General features: G+C 45.8%; 1 protein-coding gene across 1 annotated transcript in view; it reads left to right on the forward strand.

Annotated features, from left to right (window-relative positions):
• Window positions 1-23,954, forward strand: part of LOC138487563 (zinc finger protein 62 homolog) — a 170,613-nt gene that overhangs the window by 70,001 nt on the left and 76,658 nt on the right. The window contains exons 2-3 of the mRNA XM_069614041.1: window positions 930-2,330; window positions 8,517-8,653. Of these exons, the coding sequence (XP_069470142.1) occupies window positions 933-2,330; window positions 8,517-8,653 (1,535 nt within the window). The 5' untranslated portion in view covers window positions 930-932. The remainder of the gene's footprint in view (window positions 1-929; window positions 2,331-8,516; window positions 8,654-23,954) is intronic.

Below are 23,954 nucleotides of genomic sequence, written 5' to 3' on the forward strand. Positions count from 1 at the left end.
CTTGGCTTTTCAGACCACCAGAGGCAATGTTCTTTCTTTATTTATTAAGCACACATGTATATCACCAGCCAGGGCGCCAAGGCATTAACTGAGCAGCAGGACAGCTCACTCAGGGTTGCTTCAAATCTGAATAGAGATCTTTTCAAGGACCTGCCAGCCCACCTTTCCTAAAATGTCCGTGGGGACAGCACAACGGTTGGAGAAGGTACACTGGGGGGGTGTAGAAAAGACACAGGCATGTATGGGTCAGTATCAATTACAGGTTCTTTTGCACCCCAGGATTCAGAGTGACCTCCTCATTGTCTATCAGATGTCACTCTGAACCCCTAGATGGAATATGTCCTTGTATTTTATAGGTGGCCATCAATAGTTCTTAATTTCTCAAATAAATGTTCTGCATTAGAAACACAACTTCAAACGGTGGAAGATGGTGTATATAGAAGATGTGTAAATCATAGTTAACACGTTTATTGTATGTATTATATGCATGAGTATTATGATGATGAATTAGGTTATGTAATAATGTTACGTATATGTAAATAAAGTGCAAAAAGTTAAATTAGCCGCAACACAATAAATACGTTAAAGTGTTATTTCTGCAAGGGGAAGAGACCCCTTCTACTAGATTTATGCGCAAGCAAATCAGGGTAGCACTGTCCCAGAAAGTTTATTTTGTGAATGTCTATCTACTGATTGCTGATGGCCAAAAAAGATTTATTTCGTTATATTTATTGAGAATTGGAGAGTGCTGAGGCTTCAAGCTCCTGTTTCATCATGCCTAAAATTGACCTGAGGCAAGACACAAATGGCTTTATTTAGGATCACCCAGTGATTTAGTGAATGGGAAGTAAAACGATAATGAATAGCTCTGCAGTAAGTGTATTACAATAACGTGAAATAATGCGTGGGACCTCTGCTTCTTTCAACAGAAAATGAGTCCCCATCAGAAGATCCATGCTCGAAAGAAGGCGCACAAGTGCACGGAATGTGACAAACACTTTACTTGCGCCTCACACCTGTGTGTGCATCAGAGATCCCACACAGGGGAGAGACCGTTCAAGTGCTCGGAATGTGATAAAAGCTTCACTTGTAGCGCAAACCTGTCCCTGCATCTGAAGACCCATACTGGGGAGCGACCGCACCAGTGCACAGAATGTGAGAAAAGCTTCAGTCACTCCTCCGCTCTGAAAATCCATCAAAGGACCCATACAGGGGAGAGGCCCTGTAGATGCATTGAGTGTGGTAAGCACTTTAATCAGGTATCAACCCTGAGGTTTCATCAGAGATCCCACACCGGAGAGAAACCACACCAGTGTACGGAGTGTGAGAAAAGCTTCAGTAAGAGCTGGAATCTGAATGAGCACCAGAAGATCCACACTGGAGAGAAAACATACCAGTGTACAGAGTGTGAAAAAAGCTTCACTTGTAGCTCAAGTCTGTCCAAGCATCAGAGGATCCATACGGGGATGAAGCCCTATGAATGCACAGAGTGCAAGAAAAGATTCACTCAGTCCTCGGCTCTGATAGAGCATCAAAGGATTCATACAGGGGAGAAACCATATAAATGCACAAGGTGCAAGAAAAGCTTCATTCAGAGTTCCTCCCTGATCTTGCATCAAAGGATTCATACAGGAGAGAAACCGTATGGATGTACAGAGTGCAAGAAAAGCTTCAGTAACAGCTCATCCCTCAGGAGGCATCAGAGGATCCATACAGGAGAGAAGCCCTATCAATGCACAGAATGCAAGAAAAGCTTCATTGAATTCTCAGCTCTGATCTTGCATCAAAGGATTCATACAGGAGAGAAGCCCCATCAATGCACACAGTGCACAAGAAGCTTCAGTCGATCCTGGGCTCTGATCCTCCATCAAAGAAGCACCCATAAAGGGGAGAAACCGCATATATGCACAGAGTGTAAGAAAAGATTCATTCAGAGTTCCTCTCTGATCTTGCATCTAAGGATTCATACAGGTGAGAAGCCGTATGGATGTACAGAATGCAGCAAAAGCTTCATTAACAGCACATCCCTCAGGAGGCATCGAAGTATCCATACAGGTGTAAAGCCCTATGCATGTACAGAGTGCAAGAAAAGCTTCAATCAGTCCTCAGACCTGACGGTGCATCAAAGAATTCATACTGGGGAGAAACCCCATCAATGCACAGAGTGCAAGAAAAGCTTCAATCAGCTCTCAGCTCTGAGAACTCATCAAAGAATTCATACAGGGGAGAAACCGCATGAATGCACAGAGTGCAGAATAAGCTTCCGTTGGGCCTCTGCTCTGGACCACCATCGAAAGCGGGTGCATGCTTTGGAGAGAGGCCCTGTGAATTAACACTTCGGAACCCTCTTCTGTGATCACCCGTCACACAAACCATGAAGGGGAGGAGCCTCATTAATGCACCGAGTGCAAGAAAAGCTTAATTAATTTCTCAGCTCTGAGGACAAATCCGAGAATTCATACTGGGGAGAAACTGTATGAACGCAGAGAGTGCAAGATAAGCTTCAGTGGGGCCTCTGCTCTGTGCTCTGGACCACCACTGAAGAAGGATCCATGCTGGGGAGAAACTGTATGAATGCACAGAGTGCAAGATAAGCTTCAGTGGGGCCTCTGCGCTGGACCACCACTGAAGAAGGAGCCATGCTGGGGAGACGACCCATGAACTAACAGAGAAACACTTGAGTAACTCTGTATTGTTTTATATTTTTATTTTATTGTTCATTTATAATGCTCTTAATATCAGTGAGTGTTTCTTAGCATGGGATCGGAATTTGAACCTGTGTTGCCCCTAAGCTATCTTTCCTCCCCTCACACAATCTATGCTGGGGAGAAGCTGTGCGGGTGAAAAGTGTGGTGTGGTAAGCACTTCAGTCTTTTGTAATTCCTAAAATGACGCATCAAAATCACAAACAAGATGTTTGGACCAAGTGCTGAACCTTTACAAATCAACATTGTACATGCTTTGTTGCTAGTTCTCTACGAACAGTGGTTAGTGACCGACAATAACAGCTAGAAACGAAGGATTGGATCAGCACAGGGAGCTTAAAAGAAGATTTTCTCACCCACAGACCTGCATGCAAAGCTCAGGATACTTACAGTCTGCTCGCATAAACACAACATCTTGCATTGTAGCCCTCTCTCCCCACTATATGATATATTTTATTTGTATCGCGCTAGTACACAAGTGTTTCAGAGCGCGACTAGGCAAGGGAGGGGAACTGGGGCAAACACAGAAACAACAACGATCTTACTAGGCCCAGTGACATTGAGAACGTGCAAGTGCATGGGAAAGGGAAAAAGGGAAAAAGTGCATGGAAGGGGGAGAGTGGAAGTGCAGATAAGATAAATAAATAAATAATAAATAAAAATAAATAGAAAATGGAGGCAATATCCTAGCTATGACCCCCCACCCACCTTGAGATCTGCCAGAGTGCCCAGGTTAATATGTCAGTGGTTTGTATATAACCCAATTGCATACCATTAAAGCCTGATTTTTGGTTCCTTCCCCTCATTGAATATATGAAAACATGCTCTGAACTTGGCAATGCCAACCCCATCAGAAAAATACAAAAAATGGGAAGCCAAAATAAAATAAAGCAAAAAACAGCAGAGGCGGCAAAACTATACGGCCTGTAATCTCTTTGGTTACTTAGCGGTACTGACCCTAGTCACTAATAGGTGCCTTTTTGTGTTTCCACAATTTGGAATTCTAATATGTATTAGACATTCTACATGTTGCACATTTCTTACTTCTACAAGGCATCACGTGTGTCGGTCTGATATTACTCTAAACGTGCTCTTTTGCAATGTTCTACACATTACTGATACTGGATGTACAAACAGTTATCTAAAACTAAAATAGACTAGGTTTACCATGCTGTTATCCTCACACTTTATCTGTATTACTCATCAGAATCCTGTGACTGCTATTCTAATGCCTCAGGCATGAACGTGACAAGAATATCATCTCTATCCCGTTGTACAGCATCTGTGTCGCTTTCTGGGATTCCCTATCCCCTTGACTACGAAAAGGATACAACTAGGGTCCTTGACATTACACTCAAATCAACAACATTGACAGTGTGGACAGTGTTGGATGTACAAGCTAGACTGGCATATGTATTTTGGGTTCCACGTGATAATATCCCTGCAAAAATGTCTCCATACAAGAATATCGCAGTTTTTTTTGTGGCGATATTACCTATGGAACCTGCGGGGGACACCCCTGCAAACCCCATTTTTCTTTTTTAAATGGTGGTGGACACACCCACATCTCTTGCTTCCATTTACCCCAAATATTATCCCCCTAAATAATGTCACCAATGCTGTTTCCCGGCGACTATATGTATGGTGATATTATTTATGGGGCTAATGTTACCTGATACCGTGTTTTGTTGCTCAAGCTCGATGTATTCTTCCTTGTTTTCAATCTGGCTTTCTTTCCCTTCATTCTACTGAGACTGCTTCTCTTTCAGTTTTTGATTCGTTACTTCCACCTTGTTATTCTACATGCTCGTCCCTATTTATTTTACTTGGCTTATCTGAAGCGTTTGATAATGTTGGAAGTACTGCTGGAAGGTGCGATTGGATGAGTACGAATGAAACCAAGAGAGAACAGAACCGGAAAGCCCAACGGAGGAAAGAGAAGAGAGAAGCAAAGCATGATCAATAGGAAGAATAGAGTTAGCAGAAATAAAAGCCGAGACTTGAGTAAACCAGATTGTCATGATCACAGGCAAGGGATCCAGCATAAACTCTCAGAAGAATTGGACTTCAGCCTATCACAATCGAGTTTTTCATAAGAAAAGGCTGGGTGTTAAGTAATTTCAATGAACAGTATGGAATTGTTGAATACCTAAGATGGCCGCCAGGGGAAAAGTTCAGAAAGCTTTTGTGTTGTTCTATTCATCCTGTTCTGTTATGTATATAAGCCCCGCCTACCTTGAAATCTACGCTTTGCATTGACTCTGCCTAACAGCAGTGCAACGTTTACCGCGGTTCCATTGGAAATCCAGAAGTCTTCACAGAAAACCTTGCTCTGCCCAGTTTCCACAGTTTTCTCTTACTCTTTCCTTTCCTCTTCGTTTTCCTCTGTTGCCCGTCCAAAAATCCTAATTCCCTGTCCCCTTTTTCTCTGAAGCAGTTTTCAGTCACTCGCTCGTACCTTGATACGCTCTTTCATTCCATAGCGTATTGATTGTACTTGAAGCTGAGTTTTCCTGCTACAAAAACGCAAGTATTGCCGAATGCAAAAATATTGTATAAAGTTTGTAACAACCTTTAATTGTATCCATTCGGATACCACCGCTCAGTTGTGTGAACTAGTTTTCTCTCAAGACTCCGCCGTTCTGGCTAATGCAAGTTAAGTTACAATTAAACGCGCATGTACGCAAATTGGTACGGCGCGGTTGCTGGAATTACATTCTACCTTTGAAAATTCTGCTAAGTCAATTGTTTGTTAACGCCTAATAGTGGAAAACATTTTTCTAAATGGTTCATTATAATTTCACAAGCATTTATGATATGATATGATATGATATGGTATTTGTAACGCGCCTATACACAGGTGTTTCAAGGCGCGACGAGGCAGAGAGGGGAGGAACAAGGGGAGACAAAACAAACGATCCTACTAGGCCAGGTGTCATTCAGATCGCGCAAGTGCAGGGGTGGGGGAGGGGGGAAAAGTGCAAGGGGAAGGGGAGGGGGGAAGTGCAGTAAAGGTAAGTGGCGTAAGTAATAAATAAAAAAGGGCCAGCTAGTGGCAAGTGCAAGGTAAGTGCAGAACAAGTGCTGGGGAAGGGGGGGGGCTGTAGGGATACAGAGACAGTCCCGTAGTGCAGAGGGGTTCCAGGGGATCAGTGACTGGGACCAGGACCGAAGGCAGTTTAGAGTGGTCCAGTTGCAGGATCAGTGCAGTTTAGTGAAGAATTAATTAGCTGTTCAGCAGGGGAGAGGGAGAGAGAAAGCAGAAGCAAAGAGGAAGGTTTTGAGGTGCTTCCGGAACCGGAGGTGGTTCTCCTCAAGTTTCAGGGAGGCAGGAAGGCTGTTCCAGAGGGAGGCCCCTGCTGCGGAGAGAGATCTACCCCCAGCTCGTTGCTTCGAGAAGCGGCTGACCATGAGGGAGTTGGAGGCGGATGAGCGAAGGGCTCGGGAGGAAGATATTTGGGAAGAGAGAGTTGAAGGTATTTAGGACCCAGGCCCCAGAAGGCCTTGTGGACAATGCAGAGGGTTTTGAACTTTATCCTCGCAGCCACTGGGAGCCAGTGTAGAGATTTCAGTCCTGGAGAGATACGGTCCCTGGGCTTGAAGCCAAGGACAAGTCTCGCAGTTCTGTTCTGGATGAGTTGCAGAGGGCGGAGAGTGGAGGCAGGCAGATTAAGATAGAGGCTGTTACAGTAATCCAGCTTCGAGAGAACCAGGGCTCGGGAGACAGTGAGCTTCTGGGGGAAGGAGAGGAAGGGAAGAATACCTCTGAGGAGGTGCAGCTGGTAGTGTGACCTCTTGGTTCAGTCAGGAGAATTTCCGTTGCTTTTTCTCTTCAGAACTATTCCTATGCAGCATAAAACAACTTATGTTTTCCATTTCTTCATTCAACCCTACAAGAACACCAGTGAGGAAAAGTAATCCATAGGTCTTTTTCCAATTTCTTCTTCCGCTTGCTATCACTTCACCTAGTGCCAGCTTTAGTCATTCATCAGTAAAAGACATCATCAGTACAGATAATCATCCAGTATTCATCTCTTCAGGCATGCACCCCTGCACTCCGCAGGATGGAAAGCTCATTAAAAATTCAGCAGTGGTAAGGATCAAGAGAAGGATTCTTCAAGATAGGAAGAATGGTAGCATGCTTGAATGAAGATGGAAAAGTCAAAGAGGAAAGGGAAATGTCAAAAAGAGAAGTATGATAAGACTCCAAAGAAGGACAGACCGTAGGAATACGTGAAGAATTAATAGGATCAGAAGGAGCAGTGGTAGGATGTGCTCGGGCCAACAGAAGTGTCAAATCAGGAGTGGAAATAGGGGGGAAAGTTGATAAAACAGCATAGTAGGAAACAGAAGAGATAGAAGAAGGAGCGATAGAAGAGCGCAGAGGGACATTTTTGAAGGAAAATAAGAGGCATAATCAGCTGCCGAAAAAGAAGAGACATGAGTGCAACCAGGAGAAGGAGGAGAAAGTAAACGAGACAAGGTTTGAAAAAGACGACAGGATGAGAGGACTGAGAGTTTAGAAGAACAGAATAATAAGAGCATTTAACCAAGAGAAGTGCTTCATCATGAAGAGAGTCAAACGATGAACGAAAAGAAGAATCAGCATCCAGTTGCAATTTACACCAGAAACGCTCCAAGTGGCGAAGAGTTTGTCGCATGTAATGAAGCTGTGACGTAAGCCAGGGTTATGATGGCTTTTGAATAGGAGAAAAGGAAGAAGCAGGATAAAGATAATTGAGAGAAGAGGAGTGAGAGGAAAAGAATAGGGAAGAAGTGACGTCCGCAGAAAGAGCAGCAAACAATGAGTGGGATGGAAGACCAGAAATCCAAGAAGAAACAAAAAAAGGAGTATTAAAGGCACAAAGACTGTGCCGGGTCTAAGTGCGATGTTGAGAAGATGTGGCTAAGGCGGTGGACAGGCAAGTAGGAGAAGGAATAGAAAAAGAAGAAAGTAATCAGAAGAATAACTAAATAAAAAAAATAAACAGGAACAGCAGAAACTGACAAAGTAGATAGATATGTGGCTGCAGAAATGTCAATGTCCACTTTTTAATCTGGCACTGAACCTCCTGTATACATTGGCTCATTCTGGTCTTCAAGTCCTTCATCTCTACTCTGGTCAATTAGTTAATTAACAGGCTGGCGTATGTCTTGGGCACCAGCCATTTCTTCTGGCATCTCCCTTTGAGCTTCCAGGGTGTCTGGTCTCATTCGATGGGCATATAGTCGCTCCCCATGGTGGAATTGAGTGTGGAGGTCCAGCTGATCGTTCCACTTGTTTCTCCTTTGTGCCCGATCCTTTCATGTTACAGTGGAACAGTTCGGAAGTCCGGCCAACAGGATTACTTTGGGGGGGGGGCACATATCACAAATCCTCACACCCACAAGTTCCCTTGAATATCTGCCACGTTGCAAGCCCAGGGTGTATTCAGTGCCTATCCTATGGCAAATATCACAGTCTAACTCTGCATTGAATCTTCTCCCGCTTATTGACTTCAGGCCTGAAATAAAAGGATAACGTGGAGCGGCTTTGTGCATTTCAAACTTGGATTGTGCAGGACTGATAAAACGCTCCTTTGTCAGAGCAAATTAAAAAGAGGGGGCCTTTTTATTTGTTTTGAAATGTAGGCCTCAATCGAAATTGTCCACATGTCAATTTCTTGCTGTCGAAACAATCTTACTTTAGCTTTGCCGAAAAGAAGGGCTGACGCTTATGGGTGATGTCACTTTCAGAAGCGATACAGGCTTGAGGTCAGGAAGCTGCTCTCTGCAATCAACAGGAATGATGTTCCTGTTTCCCATGCACAGGAGGCAGGCGGAAACTGCACAAGTCACCTCACAGTTGTGGCAACGAGGGGCAGCTTCTTCACGAAGGAGGCAGATGCGATGCGCTGCGCTGCAATGGATGGCGATGCTTGCTTTGCCACAGTGACTTTGGCTTCTAGGTACTGTCCTTAGCCTGAGGCTATAGGCAATAAATATCACTAATCTGGTCTGGGGATGCTCATGCATGGCTGGCAGGTGAAGTCGCCCTGGAGCAAGGCAGATTTCTTGCTTCTTCTAGAGATCAGAGTGGTGCAAAATACCAAATGTAAGTTTTCTACGTTTGACATTTTGCTGGTACATCATTACACAGTACTCGTTTGTATTCTTTCTCGGATTACTACACTCTATAATGCTATTTTAAAGCATTGTCTCCTGTATCGGTTGGAGTTGTTTCCCCAGGACCATTGCTTGCAGGTTGTTCTAAGCTACTACCTTGGCGGTTAGAGATGTTTCGCTCTTATCTGCTGCTGCATTAGTAAACATTGGGCCTCATTACAAGGACGGCGGTTACCCGCTGGTGTTACAGGCAGGTTGCAGCCATCCCCGTAACACTGAATCCGCTGCCTGACTTCCCGGAGCCACCGGGACATTACAAGTCCCGACAGAGTGGGAAGTCAGGCGGCGGATTTGGTAAATCCCCATTCCCGCACGAGAACGGGAACTCAGAAGCACTGACACCGTGGCTAACAGTGCCGGTGCTTCTGTGTCAATGCTGCTTTCCGGGGCCGTTACACCCGGCGGGTTAGACCTGCCGGGCGCAACGGCCCTGGCAGGCAGAGTTGTAGTTTGTCGGTCCGGAAAGGGAGCCGGTAATTTGCTACCGGCACCCTTATTTCCGGTCCGGAAAACTCAGAATGAGGCCCATTGACTCTGAGTTAAAACATACTAGCATTCTTCTAGCTTGTTTTGGCTTGTGGATAGGCTTGTCCTTTTTAACACTTCTGTACATTGCTGTTTTTGACAACATAACTATTCAATAATCTATCATATAGGGATGGTTTCATTCACGGCTAGTTGCATTCATACTTGCATTCTGTGACTATGAACTGTACAGATGGAAAAAGGGCCAAACAAGGCCCGCTTACCTCCTCTTGGCTGTTTACATTCCAATGCTTACTTCACCTTTATTTTGGATGGCTGTAGGAATGGCTAGGCTCTGTGTTGGTTGCAGGTGATGTAATTTACTGTCTCCCTTTGACATGGGCTCAGAGATGGAGCAAATTCATAAAGATACGATCATTACCATATGCACGTTTTAAATACATCTTATTTATTTATTGTGCATTTGTAAACCGTTTATACATCAAGTAAATTGTGTTTCAAAATGCCCACTGGGCAACAGGGAAGGAACATGGGAGCAAAAGGCAAATATACTAACCATGAAGAGAAAGAAAGAAAGAGGCGTACCTACTAGGCCTTGTGAGCATTCAGAACGTGCAAGTGCAGAGAGGGAGAAGCGGGCGAGGCAAGGGAGTAAGTGTTAGGTGTTGCACTGGGTAAGGGCTAGGAGGTAAGTTGCAAGCAGTTAAGTGCCTGGCAGAGATCTCTTGGTGAGAGTGGTCAACTGCCAATAATAAGTGCATGCTTGTGAGACAGCACAGGCCGGTGGGTGCCCAAGGTAAGTGCTGGGAGCGGGCAGAGGCTGGAGGCCATTGGGGGGGGTAGGACCCAGAAGGATACACAAGGGCCCTGGTCACCAATCTCAGCGACTCTGGTATTTAGCAAGGGAGGGAGAGGGGGAAGGAGGAGGTAAAAGGAAAGTCTTGAGGAGCCGCTGGAATTTGAGGAGACCCGGCTCAAGAAGGAGAGGAAAGGGGAGGCTGTTCCAGAGGAGGGAGCCAGACGAGGAAAATGATTGACTACCAGCTTGCTGTTTTGAGAAGCACTTGACATGCAGAGTTGGCGCCAGAGGAGTGTAAAGATCTGGAGGGAGAGTATTTGGTGAGAGCCAGTTGTAGATATCGTGGCCCCAGACCGCCTTGTGGATGATACAGATGAATTTGATCCTTGCAGCAACCGGGAGCCAGTAGAGAGATTTTGGGGGTAGGAAGATGCAGGGTGTCCAGTCATTTGGTCGACTACAAACTGGTCGACTGCAATTTGGTCGACGTCATTTGGTCGAAAACCAAATGGTCTAATTTTTTTTTTTTTATTTATATATGTGTTTTGTGGGTTTTCGTGTTAAAAAAAAAAAAAGAAAGAAAAAAAAGGGGGTTGGGGGGGGACCCCCCCAAAAAAAAAAAAAAAGGGGTAAAAAAAAAAAAAAAAATTCGACCATTTGGTTTTCGACCAAATTGATTCGACCAGTTGTCCAGTCGACCAATTGATTTCGACCAAATGACTGGCAACCAAGATGCAGTCCCTGGGCTTGAGGCTAACGAGAGGTCTTGCAGCCCTATTCTGGATACGGAGGGGGTGTAGAGAGGAGGAGGGTAGGTTAGGGTGTCGATCTGGAAAAATTAATTCTTTTCATTTAGGACGGCAGACGTATTTTGGTGGCCGAAGGCCAACCGTCTTATGCACAGAATAATAGATATACTGATTGCTATACTTAACCAACGAGCGGCCATTTTTAAACGTAGCAAGAATCGCCATTTTGCTTGTTAACCATTGCTCATTGCTTTTCTGTCTAAACTGCTTTGCAGCTTGCAATTCTTGCGAATTCTGCCTATGCTACTCGACTGTTAACATTGTTGTCTGAATATGAAAGGGCAAGGCCACGAGACTGAGGAGTTCGTTGAAACTCCTCGCAAGTAGCCCAGAAAGGAATGCCGGCGCTCCCACTCTGTAGCCTTGAAGACAAGCCACAGGACATTTAATCATTTCACAAGCTGCCAGCCAGTCTCGTATTATGGTAGAATATGTTAGAATAAAGCAGCTAAAGGCTTGAATTATGCTCTTCTTACGGCCCCCCTTCACTGAGCCCTTTAGAGCATGTCGGCTCCCAGCACACGAATAGTACCTCATAGATAGCGAGGGCCAGAATGTGACTCTTCCCCCGTATGCAGCTTGCTTCTAAGAACAGAAACGCTGTGTTCTATTCAACAACTAGAAGATGCCTCCGCACACTTGCGAAATTGCATATTGTTATTAGAAACGATATTGAAGGTGTCATAATTGCCGCGAATGTCCATCATCACTCCAAGTTCAGAGAAACTATACAGGCGACTTGATTTATCAGGTGAGTCATTCCCCAGTAAAAGGGGGTTTTAAACGTGTCACAGCTGATTATATGATATGTATTTTGTATATATGTAACTGATGTACGTAATTCGCTCTCTTGCGTCCCTCGAGGTGTAGAGATACACGTCGCGGGGCGTGAGACCCAAGTTGGCCAACTGAGACTATTTGCTTGCAATAAACCCTAGCGTTGGGAATTCAACCTTGTGTCTGGCGGGTTATTGCCTTGTTTCCATAACGCGAGGGACCCCTAAGGGCCCCCTTCAAGATGGCGCCCGAATAGGGACCCTCCCCCACTTGCCCCATCGTAGACGTTGTAACGAAGTAAAGGCGGAGAATGGCGAGGACGGGACAATCGAGCCGGGATCAAGAGGTGTAAGGGGCGCCCTGTAGAAGTGAGGAGAGATTCCTTCGCAGATCTGCACACATCTGATCCCTGATCGACGTACCGGGCCAGAGGGCAAGGAGGCGAGGGTCCCGAAACGAGGCAGAAGCCAAAGGACGCAGACACGACGTTATAGGGTGCGTCAGTATACAGGCGACTTGATTTATCAGGTGAGTCATTCCCCGATTCAAAAGTAATCCTGATTTTTGGTTGAGTGTTGATTTTGCAAATTCAAACATCCAGAGTAAGGTTGGTTAGCCAAGGGGAAGGTTAAAAACATGCCTGGAGTACTTTTCACTTTAGCGGGGCTTTTCCGCTGAGGTAGACAGTCCTTGGAATATGGCCAAAGTGCACCGCCTGGGGGAACGCCGGCTTATGACATGTATGCGAAATATGGTGTGGGTGCGATAATATTTTGTGAAATTTGGCATAGGCAAACTAGAAAGCAACAGGATCATCAGTGGCCGATTAATGGTAGTTTTGAGATTGCGAGGATAGATAACCTGGAAAGGGTATTGATAAGAAAACAAGCGCGACCCGCAGCTTTTGAAACTATTAAAGATTGGAGGAGGGAAGCAATGCTTTGACTTAAAAGTAGAGAGAAGCATGCGCGTAGGCACAAATCGAAGCTTGAGGTAGCGGAAGAAAAGGAGGAGGAAGAGTGGACGGCAAGTCTAAGAAGGGAAGGGAGACGTGAACAAATGAACACAGAGGGAATATACCCGCAGCGGGAACTACACATAGCAGATGAATTCATGGAACATGTGTTAACCAATACGGGCCAAGGCCCAAAACCAGGATCAAAGCCAAACACGCCAGTAGTGGTCGTACAGGCCCCATCAGTAGCTCTCATGCCCCCTCCCGCAGCCCAAGCACCTCCTTCCACCCAAGCATTGACTCAGGCCCCACCCGTAGCTCGATCCCTCCCACAGACACAGACCGCGCACGCAGAAATTCCCAGTACTCAGCAAGGCCCATCACAGATGTCACCTGCCCCGCTTACCCCATCTGCACCTCCTGCTCTGGAGATAGATTCAGCACCGTCCGCCCATCCCGGAGTTGAAATTGAGACCCGAGAGGCGGGGCTGAAGAAACAGGATCCGCACGGGTAACTCGCAGCGCGATCAGCAAAGAAAGGAAGGTTGAATTGCAGCAAGAGGCAGAAATGTACATAGAAGGAAATGGCGGGACGGCAGCATTGGCCTCATTGTATAGTTATCGAAGAAGAAACGAGAGACAGGTAGTGTTGGAATGCATGGGGGAAATTTTAGTGAGAAAATGGAAACAGTTACTTGGGAATTTACCACCGCAACAATTGTTAGATTTGAATAAGTTAGCACGCAGGTGAGCAAGAAGATGAAGATGTAAGGGAACATGTGTATAAACTTATTGAGCTTAAAAATGAAATGGATGATAATTATGCTGAAATGTTTGCTACACCTGAATACAGTCGTGAGTGCATCAAGAAAGGTAGGGAGGAGGCGTCGAGGTTGTATATGCAGAAATCGTGGCCAACAGTTTTGACGGGTGGCGCAAAGTGTTTGCCGCCCCCTGGACAGATAGGTGATAAACGAAGATTGCAGGCATGGGTGGGGGAAACAATGCGATGGATGTCAAACAAAAAAACGTCAGTGGAGGAAGTAAGTGAGATATGTAATGGGTACCCCTTGCAAATGAGAAAAGAAGCTATAAGAACGATAGTAGGGGTACTACTGCAGCAGGTAGCCGGACACAAAAGAGGGAAAGGAAACGCACAAGGCGGGGAAAATTCGAATAATAACATGCATGGGGTATCAGTGGGGTTAAATCAATGTGCGTACTGTAAAGAGGAAGGACACTGGCGAGCGCAATGCCCGCATCTACAGAATAGAGGTGGGTTCGGACAGAGGAGGCATAAAAGAGGGCATCAAGGGTCGAATGGCCCAAATAGAAATAGCATGCAGCAGTATTATAGCAATGGAGGTAATAGAGACCAATCCTATGTTCAAAACCAATCCCAACAAAATGAGGCCCAACACCAAAGTGCTCCGAATCAAAATCAGGGCGGGCAGGGCCAACAGAGAAATGATCAGAGTGGAGGACACCGAGGGGGAAATGGGAATATTTTTGATATGCAGCCAAACATGTATAATAGCAGCAGCGGTGACTACACATCGGATGATGTGTTGTTTCCGCAATAGGACAGCCCACGACAGGGGTCGGAACCAGTGACTATTCCCGTGAATCAGAGAGGACCCTACGTAGAAATGAGAATCGGGAATAAAGAGCACCGCTTCCTTGTAGATACAGGGGCGCAAAAGTGTTCGATAGACCACCACTTGGTTCCGGAGATACCCCTGTCGGGGCAGAATAATGTCTCAGTAGGGTTTGCAGGCACACCAGTCATTAACCCAGTATCAAAATCTGTCCCAGTTACAATAGGACCATTCACGGAGCAGTGTCCATTCCTTCTGACAGAAAATTGTTGTGAGAACTTGTTAGGATTAAATTTGTTGAGAAAGTTGGGGGCAGTTATACATTGTACGGCAGACGGGGTGTTTCTCACGATTTGGCCACATGATGCACCGGTGACGGAATTCATGTCCGAAGCATTACCAGAAGAGCTAAGTGGGGTACCAACCTGTCTGTGGGCAATGCATGATAACGATGTAAGATGCTTAAAGATAGAACCAGCAAAAATAATTTTGAAAGAAGGTATTACATTGCCACGAATTCCCCAGTATAATATTTCTGCTGAAGGTGAGAAAGGATTGAAAAGTATTGTTACCGATCTGGTGAGATTGGGGGTGGTTGAAGAAATTACCGGCAGCACGTGCAACAGCCCGATTCTTCCAGTTTATAAGAAGGGAGGCAATGAAGTACCCTACTGTTTCATAATTGATTTGCGCGCATTAAACAAAGGGGTAGACCCACAATTTCCTTTAGTCCCAGATGTCACAACAATATTGACAATGATACCTGCTACAGCAAAATACTTTAGTGTAGTTGATTTAAAGAATGCGTTCTTTAGCATTCCAGTGGACAAGAGCAGTAGATATTTGTTTGCGTTCACTCTAGGTGGACGATCATTCACTTTCACGCGCCTTCCACAGGGATACACAGAAAGCCCGAGTATTTACAGTAGGGCACTAAAAGAGCAGCTAGATATGCTAGAATTACCTACAGGTTGCGCACTCTTGCAGTATATAGACGATCTATTGTTAGCTGCTGACACAAAGGAGATATGTAAGGAGAGTACTGTATTACTATTGACACACCTAGCAGCACATGCTCACAAGGCTAGTTTGAAGAAATTCCAGTATAATCGAAAGGAGGTGACTTATTTGGGTTACCTACTTTCGAAAGAAGGGAGAAGGCTAATGCCAGAGCGAATAGAAAGTATTTCTAGTATGCCTATTCCAAAAACCCAAAAAGGAGTGAGAGCTGTAATAGGCATGGCCTCTTATTGTCGGCAGTGGATCAGTAATTTTGCGTTGATTGAGAAGCCGATGATAAGACTAACAAAAAAGGATGCAGTGATGCCTTTACAGTGGGATGAGGAATGTCAGAAAGTGTTTGACCAATTGAAAGTTGCATTGTGTTCCGCGCCAATTTTAGGCACCCCGAACTATAAGAAAGTTTTTAGACTGTTTATAAGCGAAAGTGAAGGATGTGCATTGGCAGTTTTGACACAGGAACAAGGTGGAAGAAATAGGCCATGCGGCTATTATTCTTCTGCGCTGGACCCTGTAGCGCGCGCACTACCCCGATGTTTGCGATCTGTTGCAGTGGCTGCTGCGTCAGTGAAACAAATTGAAGGAATGGTATTGGGGCACACTTTAATTCTGATGGTGCCACATGCCATAGACGTTCTATTAAATAGAACCCAGACGCAACACCTCACTTCTGCGAGACTAATAAGATATGAACTCATCTTGTTTGCACCCCACATCCAAATTATGAGTTGTAGCGCATTGAATCCTGCAGAATTAATGCCACTGCCCATAGCAGAAATTGGTGACAATGAATCACCACCCCATGATTGTCTAATGGCCACTGAAGAAGAGACCACGGGAAGAGTTGATTTGAGCGACACCCCACAGAAAGAGCCAGATGGGGAGTTGTTTTGTGATGGCTCCTGTTTTAAATTACCTGATGGCAGAACAACTGCCGCGTATGCTATCACCACTCTAGAAAGGGTTGTAGAAAGTAACAGAATCCCCTATAATTCAGCACAAGCCGCGGAAATTATAGCGCTGACTAGAGCCTGTGAACTTTCTGAAAATTTGAACGTAAACATATATACTGACAGTCAGTATGCCTTTGGGGTGGTTCATAACGTTGGTCGACTCTGGGCTGAAAGGGGTTTCTTGACATCACATGGGGAAGGATTCAGCATGGCCCCCTGATTGTGCGATTGTTGTCTGCACTCACGTTTCCCAAGCGCCTGGCAAAGTGAAATGCGAGGCGCATAAAAAAGTAACATGTAAAGTAGGAGAGGGAAACGCATTTGCAGACAGGATTGTGAAGCAAACTGCCACTGATTTACATAGTAAAATGATGACAGTACAAACAGAGGAAGTACAGTGTATGATAGAAGATGGAGTTGAAACTGTCAAAGAAATGCAGGCCGAAGAGATTCAAGGGTAGGCTCGGGGCTCTGCTGAGTTAGATTTGGAGGGTTGTTGGGTGGACAAAGAAACAAAGAACTGGATGTTGGCAAATTGTTACGTGACTGCAATGGTCACAATGGCGCATAGCCCTACTCACATCTGTGCGAAGAAAATAGCACAACATTTATCCACAGTATGGAAGAATGAGCACATAAAAAGGAATGCTGAGAGATTGATGCAGAACTGTATTATGTGCCTACAACACAATGTAGGGAAGGGAACTGTGACTCTAACAGGCAGCTTTGGCCTGCCCTCTATGCCATTCGAGGTGATCCATTTTGATTTCATAGAAATGGAAAGGTGCCAGAACTACAAATATGTGTTAGTGGTAATTTGTGCATTCAGCAAGTGGGTGGAGGCATATCCACTAAAAGATTGCACTGCCATAAGCACGGCAAAAGTAATGCTTAAGGAATACTTCTCCAGGTTTGGGCTGCCCCGTGTCCTGTGGTCAGACAATGGCCCACATTTTGTGGGCGCAGTAGTATTACAGATCTGTGCAGGTCTACAAATAGACAAACGATTCCACAGTTCCAGGCATCCCAGTTCCGCCGGGCTTGTTGAGAGACATAACGGTATTCTAAAATCAAAAATAGCAAAAATATGTGCTGGGAGCAAGTTGAGTTGGGTAGATGCATTGCCTCTAGCGCTATTATGCATGCGTACGTCTGTACAGGCGAACACTGGGCTCTCCCCTTATGAAATTATCATGGGAAGACCAGCAAATGTATGGTGTGCACCTCAGCCCAAAAGACTATGCGAGGTAGAGCATCCTGTGTTAAGTACATACTGTGGCCTTTTAATGCAGAAGTTGCGTTTGATTCATCAGCAGGTGCAGGAGGCGTTACCAGCTCGATACACCGGACCGGGGCATGCGCTGGAGCCAGGAGACTGGGTGCTAATCAAAAATTTTGAGCGGAAAGACATCATTAGCACCTAGGTGGCGCGGCCCCTACCAAGTACTTTTAGCGACACAGACGGCTATTCGTGTGGACGGCCGAAAGACATGGATCCATGCCACACATGCCAAAAAGATCCCAGCATCGCTGAAAACTGACCCAGACGACCGGAAAGAGACTACTGGTCTGGAAACGAAAGAAACTGTTGCCAGTAGACTGCCATAAAAATTACCCAAACAAGAAGTGAAAATCGAAGCAAAGCCTGGGGAAACTGCCGAAAAGGGGAAAGGGCAAAAAGTGCCCCAACGTTGCCCAGCAGAAAGGACATCACTGTTGAGCGACACAAAAACTGCATTGCAACCACCAGCAGAGACGGAGCGTGTACCCCTTTGGCGCTCCCAGATCTTGTAATTGCACCAGAGCCAAAGACAGAATCTGCATCACTGCTGCGGCATCGCTCGCCATCTGCCATTGCTCCACAGGCTGAAATTAGGCCTGACATTGGAAGTGCATCGGCACTGTTTGCAGATCACACAATACCAGGAGTGAAACGGTATAATCTCCGACCTCGGAAGGCAAAGTGATCCGCTGAATCTTTGGTGTTTTTGCCTCTGGTTCCGCTCACAGATGGAGAAGGAACCAGGGGTGTAGAGGAGAGAGGTGTGAGAGTTGTGCAATCGGACAATTCAAGACTCACGGCTCCTCGGTGCGTTATGACAGAGTACATGTGTCCTAAGCCAGAGTGGGACAAGCTGGATGCACATTGTACTCTGTGACTAAAGAACTGTTCAAAAAGAATCTTCTGAGCAGTGGGAAGGAAAAGGATACTACTAATTTCGCTCAAACAAATGGTAAAGGCTGCAAAGGTTGGCAGACTGAACTATGACCATTTTTTTAATTGAACTTCTGGCATCAGAACAAGTGTAACAACGAGAAATATCCGCGACAAACTTTTCCAGTAAGAAGAAGGACGATGAAGAGCAAATCGAAACTAGTTTCAGCCCTCTCCTGCACCGCTGCTGAGAAAACGATAGTTATAGAGACTGTAAATTCAGGGAAAAGGCATGGTAAAAAAATTGGTGTGTTGACTTGGCCACTGATCCTGTGTTTCGTGAGTATGGTAGTACCAATGACAATAGCCATTGTATTATGGTACATGGAGTCGAAACACCCATTAGTAACACGCTTACCAGAAATAAATGTGTCCACTACTGAGAGCCCGGTTCATGTGATCACTAGTACATTGTCCCCAATGGAAGAGAGACATAGAGAAGGGTATGGCAACAATACGTTGTTGCTAACAATGAATATGACCCATGCAGTTTTAAAGAAAAGAAACTGTTGGGTGTGTGCACATTTACCGCAGCATGGTGGGAAAGGGATAGGATGGTATGTACAACCGTTGCCATTAAGTTCTGCATTCAGAGCATCTGTAGGTGCAATGTTTTTTGGGAAATGGAACAGAAGCAGTACTGGTCAATTAGATAAAACAAATATAAATGAATTCGAGGAAATTGTCATGAGACCTGTGGGCTGCTCCATATTCCATAAAACACGTGTAATAATCCCAAACCCTACACCAAAGGGTACACGAAAAATAACAAGACAATATAGGCAGGATAGATTGTCCCTGCCAGAAAAACATCAGTAATGACGTTCCGCATGAGAGATGAATGGAACAAAGACGCTGTGCCCCCTTCCTATACAGTGAATTACAGCCCAAGAACTGTCCCGTTATGTCTGAAGAAAAAAGGTACCTACTTAGTAGGTACGTCCTCTGGGTGCATGAATACAGTGGTCCTAAAACATGAAGTAGAGCCAGTATACGTAGGAGAACCTGTTTATTTCATATGTGGGGAAAGTGCATATCCGTGGTTACCTAGAAACTGGGGAGGTACATGTTACCTGGGTCTGATGTTTCCGGGAGTATTTCTCTTGGAAACAGCAGGAGTAGCCAGGCGATCAAGAGACAGGACCCGAAGGGATAGTGAGGATGGTATGATAGCATTAGACACAGCTAAAGCTTTCGTACCATTCCTGGCCGAGGTAGTAAATTCCTACAACATAAGGAAACTGTCCAGAATACTAAAAAATACTATAGGTTCAACAACGGATATTTTATACGATATGACGTTAGAAGAAAAAGGAATCAGGCTAATGGCACTACAAAACAGAATGGCTCTTGACATAATATTAGTTGATCGTGGGGGAGTTTGCGAACTTGTGAAAACTGCATGCTGTGTGTTTATAGATGATTACTCCCCTACAATATTTAGTGCAATCAGGAAATTGCATATCCTAAGTTCCACACTCTCTACGGAAGAAGGGGGGTGAGGGATAGGATCCTGGTTTTGGGGGCTGTTGCGGTCCTGGGGATGGAAGCTGATTTCAATACTAGTGGTGATGCTGGGAATATTCATAACATGTTGTTGTTGCATACAATGCCTACCAATAGTTTGCACTGAGATAACTCAGGAATGTACTAAGGGATGTATGCACAAGTTGTCAAGAGGAAAACAAACGCATGACCGAAATGACAAAGACACTAATGAGGTACAAACAGTAAAACAATTCATGGCTATAGACATTAATAATAAAGCGATGCTAGTAATAGCATGGAAGAATCAGACATAGATACTCCAGACTTATCCTCAACAGAAGATGACACAATGAATGAATAAGACGCTTGGCATACGGCCAAAAGGAGGGTTTGTCGATCTGGAAAAATGAATTCTTTTCATTTAGGACGGCAGACGTATTTTGGTGGCCGAAGGCCAACCGTCTTATGCACAGAATAATAGAAATACTGATTGCTATACTTAACCAACGAGTGGCCATTTTTAAACATAGCAAGAATCGCCATTTTGCTTGTTAACCATTGCTCATTGCTTTTCTGTCTAAACTGCTTTGCAGCTTGCAATTCTTGCGAATTCTGCCTACGCTGCTCGACTGTTAACATTGTTGTCTGAATATGAAAGGGCAAGGCCGCGAGACTGAGGAGTTCGTTGAAACTCCTCGCAAGTAGCCCAGAAAGGAATGCCCACGCTCTCACTCTGTAGCCTTGAAGACAAGCCACAGGACATTTAATCATTTCACAAGCTGCCAGCCAGTCTCGTATTATGGTAGAATATGTTAGAATAAAGCAGCTAAAGGCTTGAATTATGCTCTTCTTACGGCCCCCCTTCACTGAGCCCTTTAGAGCGTGTCGGCTCCCAGGACGCGAATAGTACCTCCTAGATAGCGAGGGCCGGAATGTGACTCTTCCCCGTATGCAGCTTGCTTCTAAGAACAGAAACGCTGTGTTCTATTCAACAACTAGAAGATGCCTCCGCACTTGCGAAATTGCATATTGTTATTAGAAACGATATTGAAGGTGTCATAATTGCCGCGAATGTCCATCATCACTCCAAGTTCAGAGAAATACAGTAAAAGGGGGTGTTAAACGTGTCACAGCTGATTATATTATATGTATTTTGTATATATGTAACTGATGTACGTAATTCGCTCTCTTGCGTCCCTCGAGGTCTAGAGATACACGTCACGGGCGTGAGACCCGAGTTGGCCAACTGAGACTATTTGCTTGCAATAAACCCTAGCATTGGGAATTCAACCTCGTGTCTGGTGTATCCTTTCGTGTGTGGTTATTGCCTTGTTTCCATAACGCGAGGGACCCCTAAGGGCCCCCTTCAAGAGGCTGTTGCAATAGTCGAGCCTAGAGATTACCAGAGCTCTAGAGATGTTGATCTTCTGTGGGAAAGTGAGGAAAGGAAGGATTCCTTTGAGGAGGTGGAGTTGAAGTGGGCCTTCTTGGCAAGGTCCTGGATGTGAGTGAGGAAGGAAAGAGGAGTTAAAGATGACTCCAAGGTTTCTGGCTTTGGATGAAGGAGAAGGGGAGAGCCCATAGAGGGAGGCCAGAGTGTAGGGAAGAAAGAGGGAGCAGGAGTCCTAATGGGAAGGATCTCAGTCTTTCTAGCATTGAGGCAGAGATCATTGAAGGCACACCAGGACTGGATGGCAGAAAGGCAGTTGGGAATGATGGAGGAAGTAAGGAGAGGATCAGAGGGAAGTTTGAAAAAGAGTTGTGTGTCATCTGCATAACACTGGAACTTAGGGGAGAAAGTGGAAATGAGGTGTGCAAGTGGAGCAAGATAGATGTTAAAGATCCAGGCAGGTTGGAGCCCTGGGGAATGCCACGGGTGGTGGAAGCTGTGGAAGAGGAGAAAGAGGAAGGAGGTCAGCCAGTCCAGTTCCCGCTGCGAGATAGCTAGGTATTTATGAGGATGGAGTGGTTGACCAAATCAAATGCAGAGGAGAGATCAAGTAGAATGAGAACAGCTGGGGAGTTAGAATCAAGAGATGCAAGCAGTTCTTCAAAGGTGTTCAGAAGAGCAGTTTCTGTGCCTCTGGATGCTTGGAATCCAGATTGATGGTCGTGTAGGCAACCACCAAGCTCAGTATGCTGGGCCAGTTGGGGGTAGACCAGCTTCTCCAACAGTTTCCCAAGGAAGGGGGTGATGGAGATCGGACGGTAGTAAGCTGGACACGAGGGGTCGACAAACGTTTTTTTCAGGAGGGGGCGCACAAGAGACTACTCGGCGGAAGAGGGGAAAGACCCAGTAGCAAGAGAGTGCTTGCAGAAAACAGCAAGTGCAGGGGCAAGGGAGCAGATATTGGGCCTCATTCCGAGTTTGGAGGCAACCATGGAGCTATTAGCTCCATGGTTGCCTCCAAACTAGTCCCAAATCCAGCCTGGTGAATGGAGTAATTACCGGTCCATTCCAAGGTTGGAGGGACTGGTAATTCCCCATTCACCAGGGCCCTTCCCCATTCCCATTTTTGCCCCCATAGGGCTCAATGGGAATGGGGAAGGCGGTAATTACGGTACCGTAAATTACGGTACTGTAATTACCTCCAAAGTCCCTTTGCAGGTTTGTTTTTTAACGCCTGCTAAAAGCAGGCGTTAAATTACCAACCCGCAAAGGGAACTCGGAATATGGCGGTAAGGGTTTAACGGTACCGGTCTCGTTACCGGTGACCGTTAACCCTTACCGCCATACTCAGAATGACTCCCATTGTCCTGAATAGTTCTGCAAGAACAGGGGAAGATCTGTTTGGAGGAGACCTTCATAGAGCGGACAACTCTAGTGACCTTGTCGAATGGGATAGGAGAGAAAGAGGGAGAGAAAGCCAGAGGGAAGATGGGAGGCCATAGCTGGCAGGGGTTGGGAGGGTGGGAGGGGGAGAAGGAAGCAAGAGTGATCAGGATGTCCTGGGTTTTTGCAGTGAAGTGAGTGGCCAATGCATTGCAGAGGGTCTGAGAGGGAAGAGGCGAGGTGGAGACTGCAGAAGGGTTGGCTAGTTCATTGCAGATTTTAAATAGTTCAGCTGTGTTGTTGGAGGCACCAGAGATGCAATCCTGGATGTGGGCCCTTTTCTTGGAACAGATGGAAAGTCGATATTGTCTTTGGAGAAGTTGACAGGCCAGTTTGTCAGATGGTGAGTCTGAGCTTTGACACTTCCGTTCTGCAGCTCTGCACTTGCGTATCAGGGCGTATCAGGGCAGAGTCATACCAGGTGTTATGCTTGTGGCATGTTTAAGGCGGATCCTCATGACTGGGTCAAGAACATCAAGAGTGTTAGTGATGGCAAGATGGAGGTTTCTGAGAGCGGGGTCAGAGGTAGAGTCTGCAGTGGGGGAGAGGGGAGATGAAGGTCGATGCGAAGGCAGAAGCTGACACTTGCTTCATTGGATGGATGAACAAGGTTGGCAGAGCTGGGGGAGGTGCATTTGGGTGGCAGAGAGTATTCAGGTGAGAGGAGAGGAGGGAGAGGTCTGACCAAGAGAGTGGGGTGGTGAGTGGGACAGAGAGCAAAAGGCATTGAGAGTGTGTCTAGACGAGTGGGTAGGACCAGAGGGGAGAATGTAGTGGGAGATGGGGTTGCAGAGGTCACGGAAGAGAGTGGATGCCGTGAATGATGAGTCAAGATGGATGTTGAAGTCACTCAGGACAAGGACTATAGAGGTGGATGTGAGGAGAGAGGAGGAGAAATCAGCCCATTCTAAAAGTAACATGGTGATAGAGCCAGGTGGCGTGTTGATAGTGGCAATGGTCAGGGAGGAAGTGGGAGAGATGACCAGCTTGCAGACCAAGCTCTCAAAGAAGGTGTATGGCTGGGTGGAAATGTGGGAAGAAGGGACCCACTCAGGGAAGATCAGGGCAACCCCACTGCCAGCACGGTATGGGCGAGGCTTGAAGATGATTTTGTAGCCGTCAGGGAGCAGGGAGTCAAAAGCAGTGACTGA

Source organism: Ambystoma mexicanum, chromosome 9 (genome assembly GCF_040938575.1).
Source record: "Ambystoma mexicanum isolate Mex_15411 chromosome 9, UKY_AmexF1_1, whole genome shotgun sequence".
NCBI classification, from domain to species: domain Eukaryota; kingdom Metazoa; phylum Chordata; class Amphibia; order Caudata; family Ambystomatidae; genus Ambystoma; species Ambystoma mexicanum.